The 16879-nt window shown below is 40.4% G+C and overlaps 3 protein-coding genes across 3 annotated transcripts in view; all 3 read left to right on the top strand.

Moving 5' to 3' along the window:
* Nucleotides 1-11733, top strand: part of LOC135932494 (NLR family CARD domain-containing protein 3-like) — a 53360-nt gene extending 41627 nt beyond the window's left edge. The window contains exons 6-7 of the mRNA XM_065469982.1: nucleotides 6869-7042; nucleotides 11541-11733. Of these exons, the coding sequence (XP_065326054.1) occupies nucleotides 6869-7042; nucleotides 11541-11733 (367 nt within the window). The remainder of the gene's footprint in view (nucleotides 1-6868; nucleotides 7043-11540) is intronic.
* The window catches only part of LOC134621491 (NACHT, LRR and PYD domains-containing protein 12-like), a 328927-nt gene that overhangs the window by 175172 nt on the left and 136876 nt on the right, over nucleotides 1-16879 (top strand). The gene's annotated exons all lie outside the window — the stretch shown is intronic.
* LOC135932493 (protein NLRC3-like) overlaps nucleotides 1-16879 on the top strand; it is a 62873-nt gene that overhangs the window by 1562 nt on the left and 44432 nt on the right. The window contains exons 2-5 of the mRNA XM_065469981.1: nucleotides 4819-4928; nucleotides 5499-5938; nucleotides 6117-6290; nucleotides 6869-7042. Coding sequence (XP_065326053.1) covers nucleotides 4819-4928; nucleotides 5499-5938; nucleotides 6117-6290; nucleotides 6869-7042 — 898 coding nt within the window. The remainder of the gene's footprint in view (nucleotides 1-4818; nucleotides 4929-5498; nucleotides 5939-6116; nucleotides 6291-6868; nucleotides 7043-16879) is intronic.

Raw genomic sequence — 16879 nt, 5'->3', positions numbered from 1 at the left:
GAACAAGTACAACGTTCTGGAATGGCCATCTCAGTCCCCAGACCTGAATATTATTGAAAATCTGTGGTGTGAGTTAAAGAGAGCTGTCCATGCTCGGAAGCCATCAAACCTGAATGAACTAGAGATGTTTTGTAAAGAGGAATGGCCCAAAATACCTTCAACCACAATCCAGACTCTCAGTGGAACCTACAAGAAGCGTTTAGAGGCTGTAATTTCTGCAAAAGGCAGAGCTACTAAATATTGATTTCATTTATTTTTTTTGTGATGTGCAAATTTATGCACCTGCCTGATTTTGTTTAAGTTATTATTGCATACTTTCTGTAAATCCAATAAACTTAATTTCATTTCTCAAATACAGTGGAACCCCAACTTACGAATACCCCATCTAACGAAAAATTCAAGTTAAGAAGGCACTTAACGGCAATATTTCTGCCCGTGTTACAAAATCCTCTGGCTCTGATTGGCTAAGCCCAGAATGCCTTCTGAATCATGTGACAACCCCTTTTCGTTTGTGCTTCGCTGTTCCACTTGTTGTTGCAGTTAGCAGTTAGCCTATAGACTCAGGTATAATTATCTGCGAAAGTTTGTCTTGGAGATGGTCTGGAAGAATGGTGTTGAAGGCAGGTCCACAAACAGGATTCTGGCGTAGGTTCCCCGGGAAGTCCAGATGCTGCAGGTTAAGGTGTAGAGCCATGTTGATAGCATCGTCTACAGACCTGTTGATACTGTATGCAAAAGGCAGGGGGTTCGTGAGGGTCTTGACATAGGAGAGGATCAGGCGCTCAAATTATTTTATGACCACGGATGTGAGAACCACAGGTCTGTAGTAATTTATTCAACTAAACTTTGGCTTCTTGGGGACAGGCACTGTGGTGGAGGACTTGAAGCAGGCATATTTGCATTTGCACAGTCTCTGAGAGCGACAGGAGACACATTGGGTCAGGAGCTTTCCGAGCATTCAAGCTCTTACACTGCTTCCTCACATCTGCTTCATGAATATGAAGGTTTGTAGTGGGAGAAGGTGGTGTGAGATCCTCATAGGTGTGGGGTGAGAAGGAGGGTGTTGTGGGTGAAGTCTTTGGTTGTAGTGGTGGCTCTGTGGTGGGGGAGAGGGGGAGGGGGGGTGATGAGTGTGCAAAGTGTCGCTATCGTTGGGGCTGGTGGAGGTATGAAGGCTGCTTAATGGCTCATCAAAACGACAGTAAAAGTCGTTGAGGGTGTTGTCCAAGAGCAAAGTCATCAGTGGAGTGGGGGGTTTTAGGCCACGTCCACTTGTTTTCTCTCTGTTTTGGCCTCACATCCACATTGAGATGGCATTTTCCCCAAAAGAAAACACAGCTTTTTGAAAACGCTCTTAAAAATGCATTCTTTTAAAACGGAGCTTGCACGTCGCAGTGTGGACAGCGAAAAATTGAGACTTTCTAAAACGATGACGCATGTTAGTCATATTAAACTCTCAATCAATTAAACTAAGATAGCACAGGGAATTATACAGCATTTGTTTTGTTTGCTGTCAATTTAGACAGCCCTATTAAAGATTAATATCAGTTTGTACATGCTTCAGATTCTGTGAAAACAACTTAAAATTATAGTGTGGACGTGGAGCGTTTTCATACAAAAACGCTGTTTTCAAATCTATCCGGGCTAGTGTGGATGTAGCCTTAGGCTTGTAGTTAGTGATATTGCTAAATTATTCCTTTTCCACACAGAGGCCGAGTCGTTCTCTGTTTAGCAGTGTCCACTTCTTTACTGAACCTGTACTTCGCCTCTCTGTACTAGTCCCTGACTTCGCATCTGAATGCCTTTCACTTTTCTAGCCACAGCTGTTTGATTTTAGGAGTAAACCAGTGTTTATCATTATTATAACTCACCGTGGTGCGTGATGGCACAATGCTATCGTTGCAGAAGTGGAGAAGACAGTGTCTCTAAACTCATCCAAGCTGTTAGAAGCAGCCCTTATTGTGTCCAAAGTCTGTAGTAAATCCATTGCAAATGCGACAAATACTGGAAAAAAAACAAACAAAAGTGTTTTAGTCCTGTAGTTCTCTGGCGTAAGAATATCCAGAAGCATGTCCAGACACACAAATTATGCATGAAAACAAGATGGAAGTAGCGCACTGAAGTACCAGGGTATCCATTTGTGGTGCCATCTTGGATCTCATGTTGTCATTCTTATTTTTTAAATGTATTTAAGTATTTTAGTCTTACTTTTTATTTTGTCTTTCCTTCTCAAATAATTGAGTACAAACATCGTACTTACATTTTTTCGAGACAAATTTATTACTCAAACTGAACTTTCCTCCAACAGGAAGTCCTTCAGCCCAGGCAGCTTCATCACTTTCATCAGAAGGTAAGAATTCATTAGTTGGTCTCAGGAAATACTGATAAGTCCATAACACATAAAGCCTGATGTGACTAATGCAGAGCTGTGGTTTCTCTGTAGCCTCAGCTCTGCATTACGACAAAAGTCCAAGCTCTATTGAATGAACATCTGGTTGGTTTAATAGTCTCTTTAGTTCACTAGATTGCTCGATGGATGCAGAGCTTCAGATGACACGTGAGGATGGTTCATATTCAATTGAATTTATTTATACAGGACCAAATCAGGACATCAGTCACCTCAACTCGCTTTATATTGTAAGGAACACTACAATAATACATACAGAGAAAAATCCAACAATCATATGACCCCTATGAGGAAGCACTTTGGCGTCTATTACATAGATAAGATACAGGACAAGCACAGAGATGAGTCCACTGTCAGAGGCCATAAGAAGATCATTTGTAACCTTCACTAAAGCTGTTTCTGTGCTGTGATGAGCTCTGAAACCTGACTGAAACCCTTCAAATAAGCCATTCCTCTGCAGATGATCTGTTAGCTGTTTGACAACTACTCTTTCAAGGATGTTTGAAATGACAGGAAGGTTGGAGATTGACCTATAATTAGCTAATAGAGCTGGGTCAATGGATGGCTTTTTGAGTAAAGGTTTAATTACAGCCAGCTAGAAGGTCTATGATACATAGCCGATTATTAGAGATAGGTAAATCATATTTAATATTGAAGAATGTTAATGTTAGAGCTAATGTTAAAGCTGAATATTCGAGCTAAAACTGTCATGGTCATGGGTCCTTTTAACCCAGTGTTCTTAGTTTTCCTGCGGTTTTGTATTTTGTTCTTTATGTTCATAGGATTGTTTGGTTTGGTATTTGGATTCCCCCTGTGTCCATGCTTATATTGTGGTGTTTGTTCTGGTACCGTGTTCCCATCCCTTGTGTTCTGTGTTCTCCTCATCCTCGTGTATTCATTCTTGTTCTCTCCCTCTCTCTCTCTGTGCTCATCTCTGTGTACTCTGTGTTGTGTTTAAGGTCCACATCTTAGTGTCAGTATTTTCAGTTTCGTGTCCTCCCCGCTCTGTCACAAGTAATTGTCCTCAGCTGTGTTCCCCCGTGTGTTCCCACTTCCCTCATTACCTTCCGTGTATTTATGTCAGAGTATCCCTTTGTTCCGTGTTGCGTCGTCCCTCTAGGTTGTGTGCATTCCCTCGTGTCTTCCCAGTGCCTCACCTTTAGTTTCTCCCAGTATAGTTTTGTATGACTTCTTATGTTCCTATTAATAAAGACCTGCCTTTTGAGTTATCCCCGCGTGTCTTGAGCCGTGCATTTGGGTCCTCTCTCGCCTTCACACAGCCGCCCCTTGACAAAAACTCATTTAAAAAAAAATGAAATTAACAAACTCAGCGCTCTACAAAACTCATACTGACTGAGTCAGTTAACAACAGATTAAAATGCGGCAGTTTGGATATATTCAAATTGCAGCTTCTGGTCTTGATAAATTTTCATTAGCTGAGAGCAACATGGCAGTGACGTACCTTCGGTCAAGCTGAAAGGAGCTGTGACCGAGGCAGACATGCTTGCGCCTACATCACCACACAGCCCACACGAACACACAGACTCAGATCACATAGGCAGGAGATTGAAACACAAAATTTAATATTTAATAAACAAAGCATGCTTTGGTGAAATTCAAAAGAATTACATATATTTAACCAAACATCTAATGAATTGAAACAAATTTAAGATGCAAATAAATGGATATATAAATTGTAGACCATAGTAGACTAATCATCTCAAATACTGTTTTTAATTCAGAGATTCTTCAGTGCTGTCAACTTAAACTCAAGTGTAACCTGAAGGATGAGTTCCAGTGTGTGTTTGAGGGGATCGCTAAAGCAGGAAATCCAACCCTTCTGAATCAGATCTACACAGAGCTCTACATCACAGAGGGAGGGACTGCAGATGTCAATGATGAACATGAGGTCAGACACATTGAAACAGCATCCAGGAAACACAGACTAGGAATAACAATCAGACAAGAAGACCTCTTTAAAGCCTCACCTGGAAGAAATAAATCAATCAGAACAGTGCTGACAAAGGGAGTGGCTGGCATTGGGAAAACAGTCTTAACACAGAAATACACCCTGGACTGGGCTGAAGACAAAGCCAACCAGGACATCCAGTTCATATTTCCATTCACTTTCAGAGAGCTGAATGTGCTGAAAGAGGAAAAGTTCAGCTTGGTGGAACTTGTTCATCACTTCTTTACTGAAACCAAAGAAGCAGGAATCTGCAGCTTTGAAGACTTCCAGGTTGTGTTCATTTTTGATGGTCTGGATGAGTGTCGACTTCCTCTATATTTCCACAAAACTACAATCCTAACTGACCCTAGAAAGTCCACCTCAGTGGATGTGCTGCTGATAAACCTCATCAGGGGGAAACTACTTCCCTCTGCTCACCTCTGGATAACCACACGGCCTGCAGCAGCCAATCAGATACCTCCACAGTGTGTTGGCAGAGTGACAGAGATCAGAGGGTTCACTGACCCACAGAAGGAGGAGTACTTCAGGAAGAGATTCAGAGATGAGGAGCAGGCCAGCAGGATCATCTCCCACATCAAGACATCACGAAGCCTCCACATCATGTGCCACATCCCAGTCTTCTGCTGGATCACTGCTACAGTTCTGGAGAATGTGCTGGAAACCAGAGAGGGAAGACAGCTGCCCAAGACCCTGACTGAGATGTACATCCACTTCCTGGTGGTTCAGGCCAAAGTGAAGAAGGTCAAGTATGATGGAGGAGCTGAGACAGATCCACACTGGAGTCCAGAGAGCAGGAAGATGATTGAGTCTCTGGGAAAACTGGCTTTTGATCAGCTGCAGAAAGGAAACCTGATCTTCTATGAATCAGACCTGACAGAGTGTGGCATCGATATCAGAGCAGCCTCAGTGTACTCAGGAGTGTTCACACAGATCTTTAAAGAGGAGAGAGGACTGTACCAGGACACGGTGTTCTGCTTCATCCATCTGAGTGTTCAGGAGTTTCTGGCTGCTCTTCATGTCCATCTGACCTTCATCAACTCTGGACTCAATCTGTTGAATCTAGAAACACCACAGGTATTTAAACCCCCCCAAACAAAATTCATACTAAATTTCTTCTACCAGAGTGCTGTGAACAAGGCCTTACAGAGTCCAAATGGACACCTGGACTTGTTCCTCCGCTTCCTCCTTGGCCTTTCATTGCAGAACAATCAGATTCTCCTACGAGGTCTGCTGACACAGACAGAAAGGAGATCACAGACCAATCAGGAAACAATCCAGTATATCAAGGCAAGGCTCCATGAAAATCTGTCTGCAGAGAAAAGCATCAATCTGCTCCACTGTCTGAACGAACTGAATGATCATTCTTTAGTGGAGGAGATCCAGCAGGGCAGGAGTTCAGGAAGTCTCTCCACAGGTAAATTGTCTCCTGCTCAGTGCTCAGCTCTGACCTTCATCTTACTGTCATCAGAAGATCTGGATGAGTTTGACTTCAAGAAATATTCAGCTTCAGAGGAGGCTCTTCTGAGAATGCTGCCAGTGGTCAAAACCTCTAAAAAAGCTCTGTAAGTAAACATGAACTCATCACTTAAAATCCTACAATAAGCAAAAATCTTACAATCATGGGAAATAAATCAGAAATGCAGAAAACATACAAATAGTAACAATTATTATTAGCTCAGTAGGTAGTGGTTTCCCTATCATCTTCTTTTCTTTCTTTTTTCCCCCCTTTCTCTCTCTTAGGCTGAGCAACTGTAACCTGTCAGAAAAAGGCATTGAAATTCTGTTGCCAGTCGTCAGCTCCCAGTCCTGTAGTCTGAGAGAGCTTGACCTGAGTACCAACAGCCTGAAGGCTTCAGCAGTAAAGCTTCTGTCTGCTGCAGTGGAGAATCCACACACCAAACTGAATATTCTGAGGTCAGATCAACTTGTTTAGTTTAATTCAACTGTTTAGTTCTTTTGGTTATATGTTTGATGGGTTTTTTTGTATATATAAACTGACAAAAATAATCAACAATTTAACCAGTAAGTTAAAGTGAAGTTTTACTAACCTGCTCAAGACAATAAGCTATTGCACCTTGATTACTATTTAATAATTATCTTTATTCATGTTTTTATCTTCAGACTTAACATCTGTGAACTCTCAGATGAAAACTGTGAAGCTCTTTCCTCAGTTCTCAGCTCACAGTCATTGAGACTGACAGAGCTGGACCTAAGTATCAAAAACCTGCGGGATTCAGGAGTGAGGCTTCTGTCTGCTGGACTACAAAGTTTAAACTGTAAACTGAATACTCTGAGGTCAGATCAAATTACGTTTCGTTTTTAGAATTATTAATTAAATATTTAAGCTAAGTTTATCCATATGATGTTGTATCTTGGTATGTTTATGTTTCCTATAAAAATAGAAAGACAAGATTTAATGTTGTGAAAAGTATTAACAAACTTTAATTTAATTTAACGAGTATTTGTTTTATAGACTGTCTTTTATTTTTCAGACTGAATGGATGTAACGTCTCAGAGAGAAGCTGTGAAGATCTGTCCTCAGTTCTCAGTTCCCAGTTCTCTAGTCTGAGAGAGCTTGACCTGAGTAACTGTGACCTGCAGGATTCGGGAGTAAAGCTTCTGTCTGCTAGACTAAAGAATTCACAGTGTGCAGTGGAAACTCTCAGGTGAGGATTCCAACTTTTCCACAGATGATCATTTTCCTTGATTTCCTGCAAGATTCTGTGGAATACAGGTGGCAGAATTGTCCAGAATTATTTGTAGAATTCTGCAGGAAAGTCATCTGGAACTCATCTGGAACATCTGGAAAAAACCCAGGAATTTTGGGTTTTCATGAGTTTTGTATGCTAAAATCATCAATATTAAAACAATGAAAGGCTTGAACTACTTCAGTTGTGTGTAATGAATCTAAAATATATGAAAGTCTAATGTTTATCAGTACATTACAGGAAATAATGAACTTTATCACAATATGCTAATTTTTTGAGAAGGACCTGTATATCTTGATATTTTTTAAAGACATAAAGTAAGAACAAAAAGAGTTCTTAGTGAAAGCTGTGTCCCAGATGTCACACAGTCACTTTTATTAACATACAGCATAGAGGAACATGGGGAAAAAACTACTCAAAAATAAATTATGAGCATTTATTAAACAATAATGCTCCATAAATAAAAGAAACAATGTTGTTTTTCTGCATAACAAAAATCTCACAATTGTGCAGTCAAAATGTAAACTAAAAGACCCTGAGCATAACAAAGAGACAGATTTCACAGCTGCTCTGTTCCCAACTTCTACTGCGTAGTAGTATCAATATTTTCTTTATTTCTACACACAGTGTGTGAGTAACTGCTGACAGTGAGGATGATATCCCTGAATGCAGTAAATCATATTTTCTGTTAAAAGTAGAGCGCAGACAGAGCTGAAAACTGGTGCCTGTTTGATTTAGTCCTTAAAGGAGGGGTGGTGTTTTTACTGAGATGTTCTAATGATGTTACCGACAGTGTGTGGCTCCCTCTCTGAATGAAAAGCATTCATTCAGTCATTACAAGGCCCAGTCCAAAAGACCAGCCAATCAAAAATTGGAATTCCTGAGCCTGGCAATGCCTGGAAGCAGCAGGTATGTTACCTGTGGCAGCTGAGGTCACATGGTCTGACTGTTTGAACCACGGCCCAGCGTTTCCAAACATGTGCACTTCAGAAGCTCCAAACTGTGGAAACGTCAGTGTTGACCGTCTCATCCCTATTTAAGAGATCTTCTTGGCACTGCAAAGCTAAGCTTGCAAACAGCCCCATAGTTTGTGAATCCCAACTAATCAGAGCGCTCCTTATGTCACGTCACATGACCCATGTGTTTTCTTCTTTGATTAGCACCCAAAGAACGAAAGAAAGGCCAGAAGAATGTTCAGCTTATCAAATCCCTCATAGGAAATGGACAGATAAGGAGAATCACCAGTTTAAAAGTCTGAGTTTTAAACTGCTCACCCTCTAAAGAGGCTTTTATCGACTCTCTTTTTCTTTATTGACTTTCTGTTGTCTTTGCAGCTTTTTTCACCATTTAAACCAGGGGTGTGAAACTCATTTTAGTTCAGGGCCACATGGAGAAAAGTCTATTCTCAAGTGGGCCGGACTGGTAAAATCATTGTATATGTAACTTAAAAACAACAACTTCAAATTGTTTTCTTTGTTTCAATACGATCAACATAAAAATAAAGCTAGAGCCTGTACACAGTATGTTCAAAATTGTACAGGCACAACATAGCTATTAATTACAAAACACCTCAATTTATTTGAAAATTCTGAGGACAAATAACACACAAGCACACAGTGCCTCAGTGATTCACAGAAATATATCACAGATCACAGAACTACATCAGGGTGTCTCATACAGTGGGGTTGCATAGTTTATTTGACTCCTGGCATCTTTTAGCTTTCACCAGCTCATCAATATCAGGCTTCACATCCTGAGCGTAGCTAACTTCAGGATGTGATTCAAGTGCCTGTGCGTGAGCCTTGAGCGCAGTTTTGTTTTATTTATGCTCATTACAGAGAAAACTTGCTCACAAAGATACGTGGTTTCGAACATGCACAACAGTTTTGCAGCGAGGGCTGTCAAGTTGGGGTAACCTGGCAAGAGATTCTGATAAAATGTGTTCAAGCTGCGGCAAATTTGCCCTTCAAATCCGAGTCACACTGCAAGTCTATTATTTCAAGTTGGATCCTGACAGGCAGATCAAAGGGATTCACGGTGAACGGCGAGCAAATGAAGTCTTTCTCCAGATCACCAAAAATCTGAAATCGTTGCTCAAACTCACAGTCCCGTTATTTTATCTTTGAACCACTTAATATCTGCCACACTTTGTATCATGCACACATTTTTCAGACAGGGGAAGTGAGCTGCATTACCACCAGTAAGCTGCATCTCCCACAATAACAGCTTTAACTTGAAAGAACGTATGCTGTCATAATACTGCGTGACAACTTTGTTGCGTCCTTGCAGCTGTTTGTTCAAGTTATTCAGGTGCTCTGTAACATCCACCATAAATGCAAGGTCCTGCATCCATTCTGCGCAATGAAATTCTAACACTGGTTTGCCCTTTTCTTCCATAAACTGTTCAATTTCTTCTCGTAATTCAAAGAAATGCCTCAGCACAGGACCTCGGCTCAACCTCAGTGTGGTATGGCAGGCCATAGATGTGGTCTTTCTCTCTGAGAAGGCTGTCAAACTGACGGTGATTGAGGCTTCTGGGTCGGATGAAATTAAGAGTTTGGATGACCACCTTCATGACGTTATCCATTTTCAGTGACTTGCAACACAAAGCCTCCTGGTGCAAAATACAGTGAAAAGTCCAAAAATCACGTCCTCCATTTGCAGATTGCACTTTATCTCTGAACTTTTTTACAACGTCTGCTTTCTTCCCGATCATTGAGGGCGCACCATCGGTAGCCAGGCTGACAGCGCGGGACCAGTCCACTCCGACCCTGACCAGCGCGCCGACGAGTGCGGTGAAAATATCAGCTGCGGTCGTTGTATCTGTCATCGGTACCAACTCCACGAACTCCCTGGTTACGGTCAATGTGTCATCAACTCCGCGGATGAAAATTGCCAGTTGTGCAACATCTGTAATGTCCATGCCTTCATCAATTGCAACTGAAAACACAATAAATGACTTTATTTTTTGCTTCAACTGGCTGTCCAAATCCGCTGAAAGATCAGAAATCCTGTCGGCAACTGTGTTTCTTCTCAGGCTGATATTTTCAAAGGCCTGGCGCTTTTCAGGGCACACAATCTCCGATGCCTTCATCATACATGTTTTTACAAATTCACCCTCACTAAATGGTTTTGAAGCTAGTGCAATTTCGTTAGCAATGAGGTAGCTAGCTTTCACTGCAGCGTCACTGATGTCTCGGCTGTGAGTAAACACAGACTGCTGTTTCTTCAGACCCGCCAACAGTTCATTCACCTTCTCTCTTCTCTGCTGTCCTTGAAAGTTGTCATATTTATCGGCATGAAGACTCACGTAGTGGCGACGGAGGTTATATTCTCTCAGCACTGCAACATGCTGGGAACACGCCAAACATACATTCCATTCACTTTCGTGAATAAATAGGAGGATGACCATTTTTCTTGGAACACTCTGCACTCTGCATCCACTTTTCTCTTTTTTGACAGAGACCTATTGGGGCAATGAGGGTGCCAAAGCATATCGGGTTTAAATTTCGCGGGTAAAACAAAGTAGCTCACAATTGCTATTGCGCCATCCAATGGACACAATTGAAACAGCAGTTTCTTTATTAAAAAATTGCGGCCCATTTATATACTTTACAAAATCATCTCACGGGCTGGATTAAACCCGTTTTACATTTGACACCCCTGATTTAAACTGTTTAATACCAGATTTAGAAATAACTTTTGGATAGCTTTTTCTACATTTCCACTAAAATGTGACACAAATAATGAGTTTCTGACTTCACTTTGGACTAATCTAACCACTCAGCCTGGCTATGTTGGACTTGGTGTGGAAGCAGCTCCCAGTTTGAGTTCAGGAGACAGACACCCTCTCTACTTTGAAGATCAGCTTGAAACTTTCCTTCTTGATAAAGCTTATAGTTCGAGCTGGATCAGGTGACCCTGAACCATCCCTTAGTTATTCTGCTATCGGCTAAGGCTGTTGGTGGACTTCCCATGATGCTCTGCTTTCTTCTTCCCTCCCCTCTTTTCACTCTTGATGCTTTTATATGTCACTACTGCATGTCCTTAACATTTGTCTTCTCTCTCCCTAGTTTGCATTTTGTTCTTGTGTCTTTGAGCTCATCTCTTCTCTTTCCCCTCACCTGGCAACCAGTCATGGTAGATGCTCCTCCTGGAGCCTGTATTCACAGGGAGGATCTTTGTGTCAAAGGTAGTTCTTCCTTCCCACCATCACCAAGTGCTGTTCAAACTAGATAGGCTGATACCTTACATTATTGTTATTATTATTATTATTACAATATTATAGGGTGTTACCTTAAACTGTTAAACAGCTTGAGATGACTGCTATTGTCTGTTGGGAATTGTCACTTATAAATAAAGTTAAATTTAATGCATGTAAATGGATAGATGTTATTGTATGTGACAAACAGAAAATTATTGTTGACAAATGGATTGTTGTTTTGTGTGTCTGCAGTCTGTCAGGCTGTCTGATTACAGAGGAAGGCTGTACTTCTCTTGCTTCAGCTCTGAGCTCCAACCCCTCCCATCTGAGAGAGCTGGACCTGAGCTACAATCATCCAGGAAACTCAGGAATGAAGCTGCTGTCGGCTGGACTGAAGGATCCAGGCTGGAGACTGGACACTCTCAGGTATGGAGAGGATGTCTGATAGAAGAGAAAGAACTGGAAACATTTCCTGTGTCATTTCCTGTGTCCTTCACTCACTTCCTGTTTGTTTCCTGCAGATGTGACACGAACAATCACACATATAATCACACAATATTTTCAGGGACAGACACACTATTCTAGCTGGATAGTACATGGATATTTATGTAGGGGGTCTTCAAGGAGTCTGTTTGCAGGAACATTAATGATAACTGATAAGTCATGTTGTGAGTTTCATTAAAAGTAGACCTACAGTTGGGTCCATAAATATTCCATAAATATTTGGACAGAGACAACATTTTGCAATTTTGGTTACCACAGTGAACTTTAAATGAAAAAACTCAAGTGCAGTTGAAGTTCAGACCTGTAGCTTTAATTCATTGGGTTAAACAAAAAGCTTGCATAAAAATGTGACAACCTAAAGCATTTTCTTAACTTAATCCCTTCATTTTAGGGGCTCTAAAGTGTTTGGACAAATTAAATAAGTGAAAATAAAATGTTAATTTCTAATACTTGGTTGAAAACCCTTTGCTGGCCAATGACAGCCAGGAGCTTCGCAGAATAATCTGGGTCCCAAACGCCATCAGCTTCAAGTCCCACAGCTATGTTAGCATAATATAACCACAGTGAAGCAGGAGGACAAACGCTAACTTTTTTCAACTTGATAAAAATTTAAAATTTATTAATATCAATTAAATTGCATGGGAGGATCCTGTAAACGGACCAAACTTCAGTCAGCAGAACAACTGAGATAATCCATCCACAATATGAGGTTACTCACTAATATACTGCAACAACATGGGAATAGAGCAGCTGTGAGAGAATTTAACATTAATGAATCAATGGTATGGAAGTGGAAGAAGCGCAGTTTGTGGCTTTCCACCTATCCCAAAACTTGCTTTGTCGCTTTGCCATTGCTGTGGCCTAGCATAATTTGCAGATGATGCGATGCTTTGAACCAAAACAGGCGCAGCTTGATGACACCATCAACATACGCTATCGAGGTAGAGCGGTATAGTCAAAAGCTCTACCGCCAAATTTATGTCGTTTCTACAGTTTACCGTTTATACCGCCCACCCCTAGTTTACAGCAAACTCTTCCAAATGCAAGCAGCACACCTCAAATCCACCCCCTGCCTTTTGTCTACTTAATTGATAATGACATAACAAAGGAATTTTCCTTTCCTGCCCATGAAATGGCCTTTGTATCAGTTGTGTGTGCTTGTGAGTGGGGGGTAAAAAGACCCCTTCCCTATAGGTGGAAAAATGTACTATGTTGACCAATCAAATCAAGGGCGTCGATTTGGCATGGACGGAGGGGACACGTCCCCACCAATATCCAGCGATTATTGAACTGTCCCCACCAATAATTTGATCGCTTCTTGTAAAAAAAAAAAAAAAAACCCCGATAGAAAGAAAAAAAGATCTGTCAGCGTCTCATTCACCCAGCGGTGCAGAAAGCGTTAAATTACGTTCTCTACTGGAGTCCGACCGCATGTGACAAATATGGCCAATGTGATTGGCTGAGCCTTTCAGGGAGCTCTGTTTAGTTTTAGCAGCGGCAATCCTGCGCTGAGAGGAGGAGAGGAGGACGGTAGCAAAGAGGAAGAACGTGGATATAAGAAAGTATTTTCAAAGAAAGAAACCTGTAAGCCACTTAAAGCCAAGTTCACTCATGAAATGTGTCCGTCATAATAACGTTACAGGCTATGCTAGGCTTTGGCCCACATCAGTCTAAAATTGTATGCAACCATGAATTACGGCTTTTGGACACTAACTGCACAACAAGCAGCACTATTCGTTCTCCCAGTCTCAGAGCAACATTTCTAATTTTGATTGAAACTGTCAGAAAAAACGGCAGCCTCGAGCAAGTCAGGATATTAGTTTAAAGAGGCTGTTAAAATTATACGTTAAAATGTTGGTGACACAATAATTTCATCCTAGTGGCACTGACATATTCATAGGGTTAATTTTTGAGACAAAATATCATGAGGTAGTCATGATTTTGCAAATATTCCACCTTGTAGTGCAGTTTGTACTACAATTGTTTGGCTGCTGATGTAAATTGATTGATTAGTGTAGATTTGACAAAGAATCTGAATTGTCTCACTTTTTAAATGGCACGAATCAATGTGTTATTTTATCAGTATGTCCTAGTGCAGTCAGAGGGGAGGAGCCAGGGCCAAAGGTGAGGCACATCAAGCACAGAAGAATAATTTTTTGGTCATCTTAGATGAGTTTTATGGACAAAAACCACCAGTTCATTTAGTGTTCCCTTAGTGCTAATGTATAAGAGAAGTTGGTGTACTATAACTGAAGTAATCGTGTTAAGATAAGATAAGATTACCTTTCGTTTTGTCACAGCAGAAAGGGAACAGTGCAAGGTTATATAGCGAAAATTAGAATACAATAAGAATAATATACTGTACACAACTGTACAGAATAGAATAAAATAGTAGAATAAAATATACATTAGGATAAAAATAGAATACAAATGTTATATACACCTGAGTAAAAATACAACTTACAACATCTTATTGCACGTGTGTGTGTTTGATCAGCTGCAAAAGTCTTTGTTGTAGAGTCTGACAGCAGTGGGGAGGAAAGACCTGCGAAACCGCTCCATCCCACATTTAAGTCCTTAAAGTTATATTCTTTTATTGTCTTGACTGTATTTGAAGCTATTTTTATTTTTGTATGATACCTGATTTATGTGGAATATGGCTGAAGTAAACTAAAGTCTAAAATACTTAGTCATTTGTTTAATAGTAATTTAACATTATATAATTCACATATAAAACTATGAATTGTAATTTTAAATGGTTTAATAGCATGTAGAATAGCATATGTAAGCAAGTATATTTCTCCTTTTTTTATCAAGAAGCAAAGACGAAAAGGAAAAAAAAAGAAACAGGGCGGGGTTCGGTGGTTGAAACACCCGTCGCCACCAATGCCAAAACCAAATCTACCCCCTTGAATCAAATGATAAGGCAACATTTGGCATTTTCGTTTTTTGGGAAGAGGGGAAATTTTTAGGAGTGACACCGGGGGCAGAGAGAGAGCGAGTTTTGATACGAGAGAGATTTGTGATGTTTGGAGGCTACAGTTAGTGTGTAGTTAGTTTAACTTTGATGAACACTGTGAATGTTCGTGTGTATGAGAGCCATGTCCATGTGTGCATGCTGACTGTGATGGTCTGACCCCCCTCCTCCTTTCAGGGTGCAGCCTGCTGGAGTCCAATGGTTGAGACCAGGTCTGAGGAAGTGTAAGTGTGTTTTTAATGTGATTCATGAAAACAAAGCAGCACACATTCAACCATCTTCAAACTGTCACATCACTCATTCACATCTCTGATGTCAGGAGTCATCATCAAATTGTCAATCAATGAACAGATGATGGATCAATAACTGCAGCTGGATTGTGTTTGTTCTCTCCATCAGATTCCTGTCAACTCACTATTGACACAAACACAGTAAACAAATGGCTCCAACTGTCTGACAACAACAGGAAGGTGACGCATGGAGAGGAGGTTCAGTCATATCCTGATCATCCAGACAGATTTGATGTCAAGTGGCAGCTGCTGTGTAGAAATGGTCTGACTGGTCGCTGTTACTGGGAGGTCGAGTGGAGAGAAAACGTCGATATATCAGTGAGTTACGGAAGAATCAGAAGGAAAGGAAGCAGTAATGACTGTGTGTTTGGACTCAATGACCAGTCCTGGAGTCTGAGCTGCTCTGATTATGGTCCTCAGTCTGTCAGGCACAATAAGATAAAAACATCCATCTCTTTCTCCCCCTCCTCCTCCTCCTCCTCCTCCTCCTCTGTCTCTAACAGAGTAGCAGTGTATGTGGACTGTCCTGCTGGCACTCTGTCCTTCTACAGAGTCTCCTCTGACACTCTGATCCATGTCTACACCTTCAACACCACATTCACTGAAACTCTTTATGCTGGATTTTGGGTTAATCCTGATTCCTCAGTGACTCTGTGTTGAGTTGTGTGTAAAGAGTGTCCTCCTGTTAGAGAAACACTCTGACTCTTGAACAGATAGTTCAGTCTGTACATTTCTGACTCTTTCACTCATGGATTCATCCAGTTTTAACTGATTTTAATGTTTTAAATCATGTTTTAATTTTTTAAACTGTTCTAAATTATTCCTTGTAAACCTCTTCCTCTTCAGTCCTTTAAAGATGGAAGCTCCCATTATTCCAGGATCCACATGTTGTTTTTCTGTCTTTTTCCACTCAAAGCTTCACAGTGAATATGATTATGTTGTGTTTCTCTGAAGCTCAGTTCACAACCAGCTCCTCTGCATTTTCAACAAGTCTGAGCTCAATAAAAAGAATCCAAATCTTTGATTTCTCTTTCTTAGTGGGATTTTTCCAAACTCTCCACTTACTGTTTTCACATCTTTTTTGGAAGTTACACATTTAAAAATGCTTCAGTTGGAAAAAATTAACTTGAGTTATAAGCATAATATGATATAATATTGTATTTGAGGTGTTTTAATGCATGTGAGTCATTTAATAAATAGCAACAATGCATTAACCATTTGAAACTAGTCTTGTTTTTTTCACAGACACTTAAACAAGAATACCGTGTATGTTGGTAACAGCATATTTATAATATTCTTAGAAATATGTCTGTAAAACATTCCATATGTGGTGTATCATTTAAGTTTGTATAAAACATTTAAACTATTACAAAGGGTAATGATGAACAACCTGGTGGAATTCTTGTGGTATATGTTAGTCAGTTTTGTTTCCACAATTCATTTTACACTGTTTGAATTCAAAGTTTTAATTGAAAGACAAAGTCAAATCAGATGAATTTTAAAGGCGCGGGCGTCAAAGTTAAAAAGGGGCACATTGAACCAGGCCGAATAACAACAACAGACATTTAGAATCTAATATGGGATCGCATTATACTATATCACCAGCAGTGATGGGAATAACGGCGTTACAAGTAACGACATTACTTTTTCCAGTAACGAGTAATTTAACTAATTACTATTCCTATCGTTACAAATGCGTTACAGTTACTAACAAGGAAACGCGGTCCGTTACTATTTTTCAACAAACAGACGGTTGAAGCTGTGTTCAGCTTACCGCATCTTATATCAGTTGCGTGGAAGTAGCTGTAAGTAATCTGGAC

This window comes from Pelmatolapia mariae, linkage group LG3_W (assembly GCF_036321145.2).
Source record: "Pelmatolapia mariae isolate MD_Pm_ZW linkage group LG3_W, Pm_UMD_F_2, whole genome shotgun sequence".
Taxonomy (NCBI): Eukaryota; Metazoa; Chordata; class Actinopteri; order Cichliformes; family Cichlidae; genus Pelmatolapia; species Pelmatolapia mariae.
This window is presented reverse-complemented; position numbering and strand designations above follow the sequence as displayed.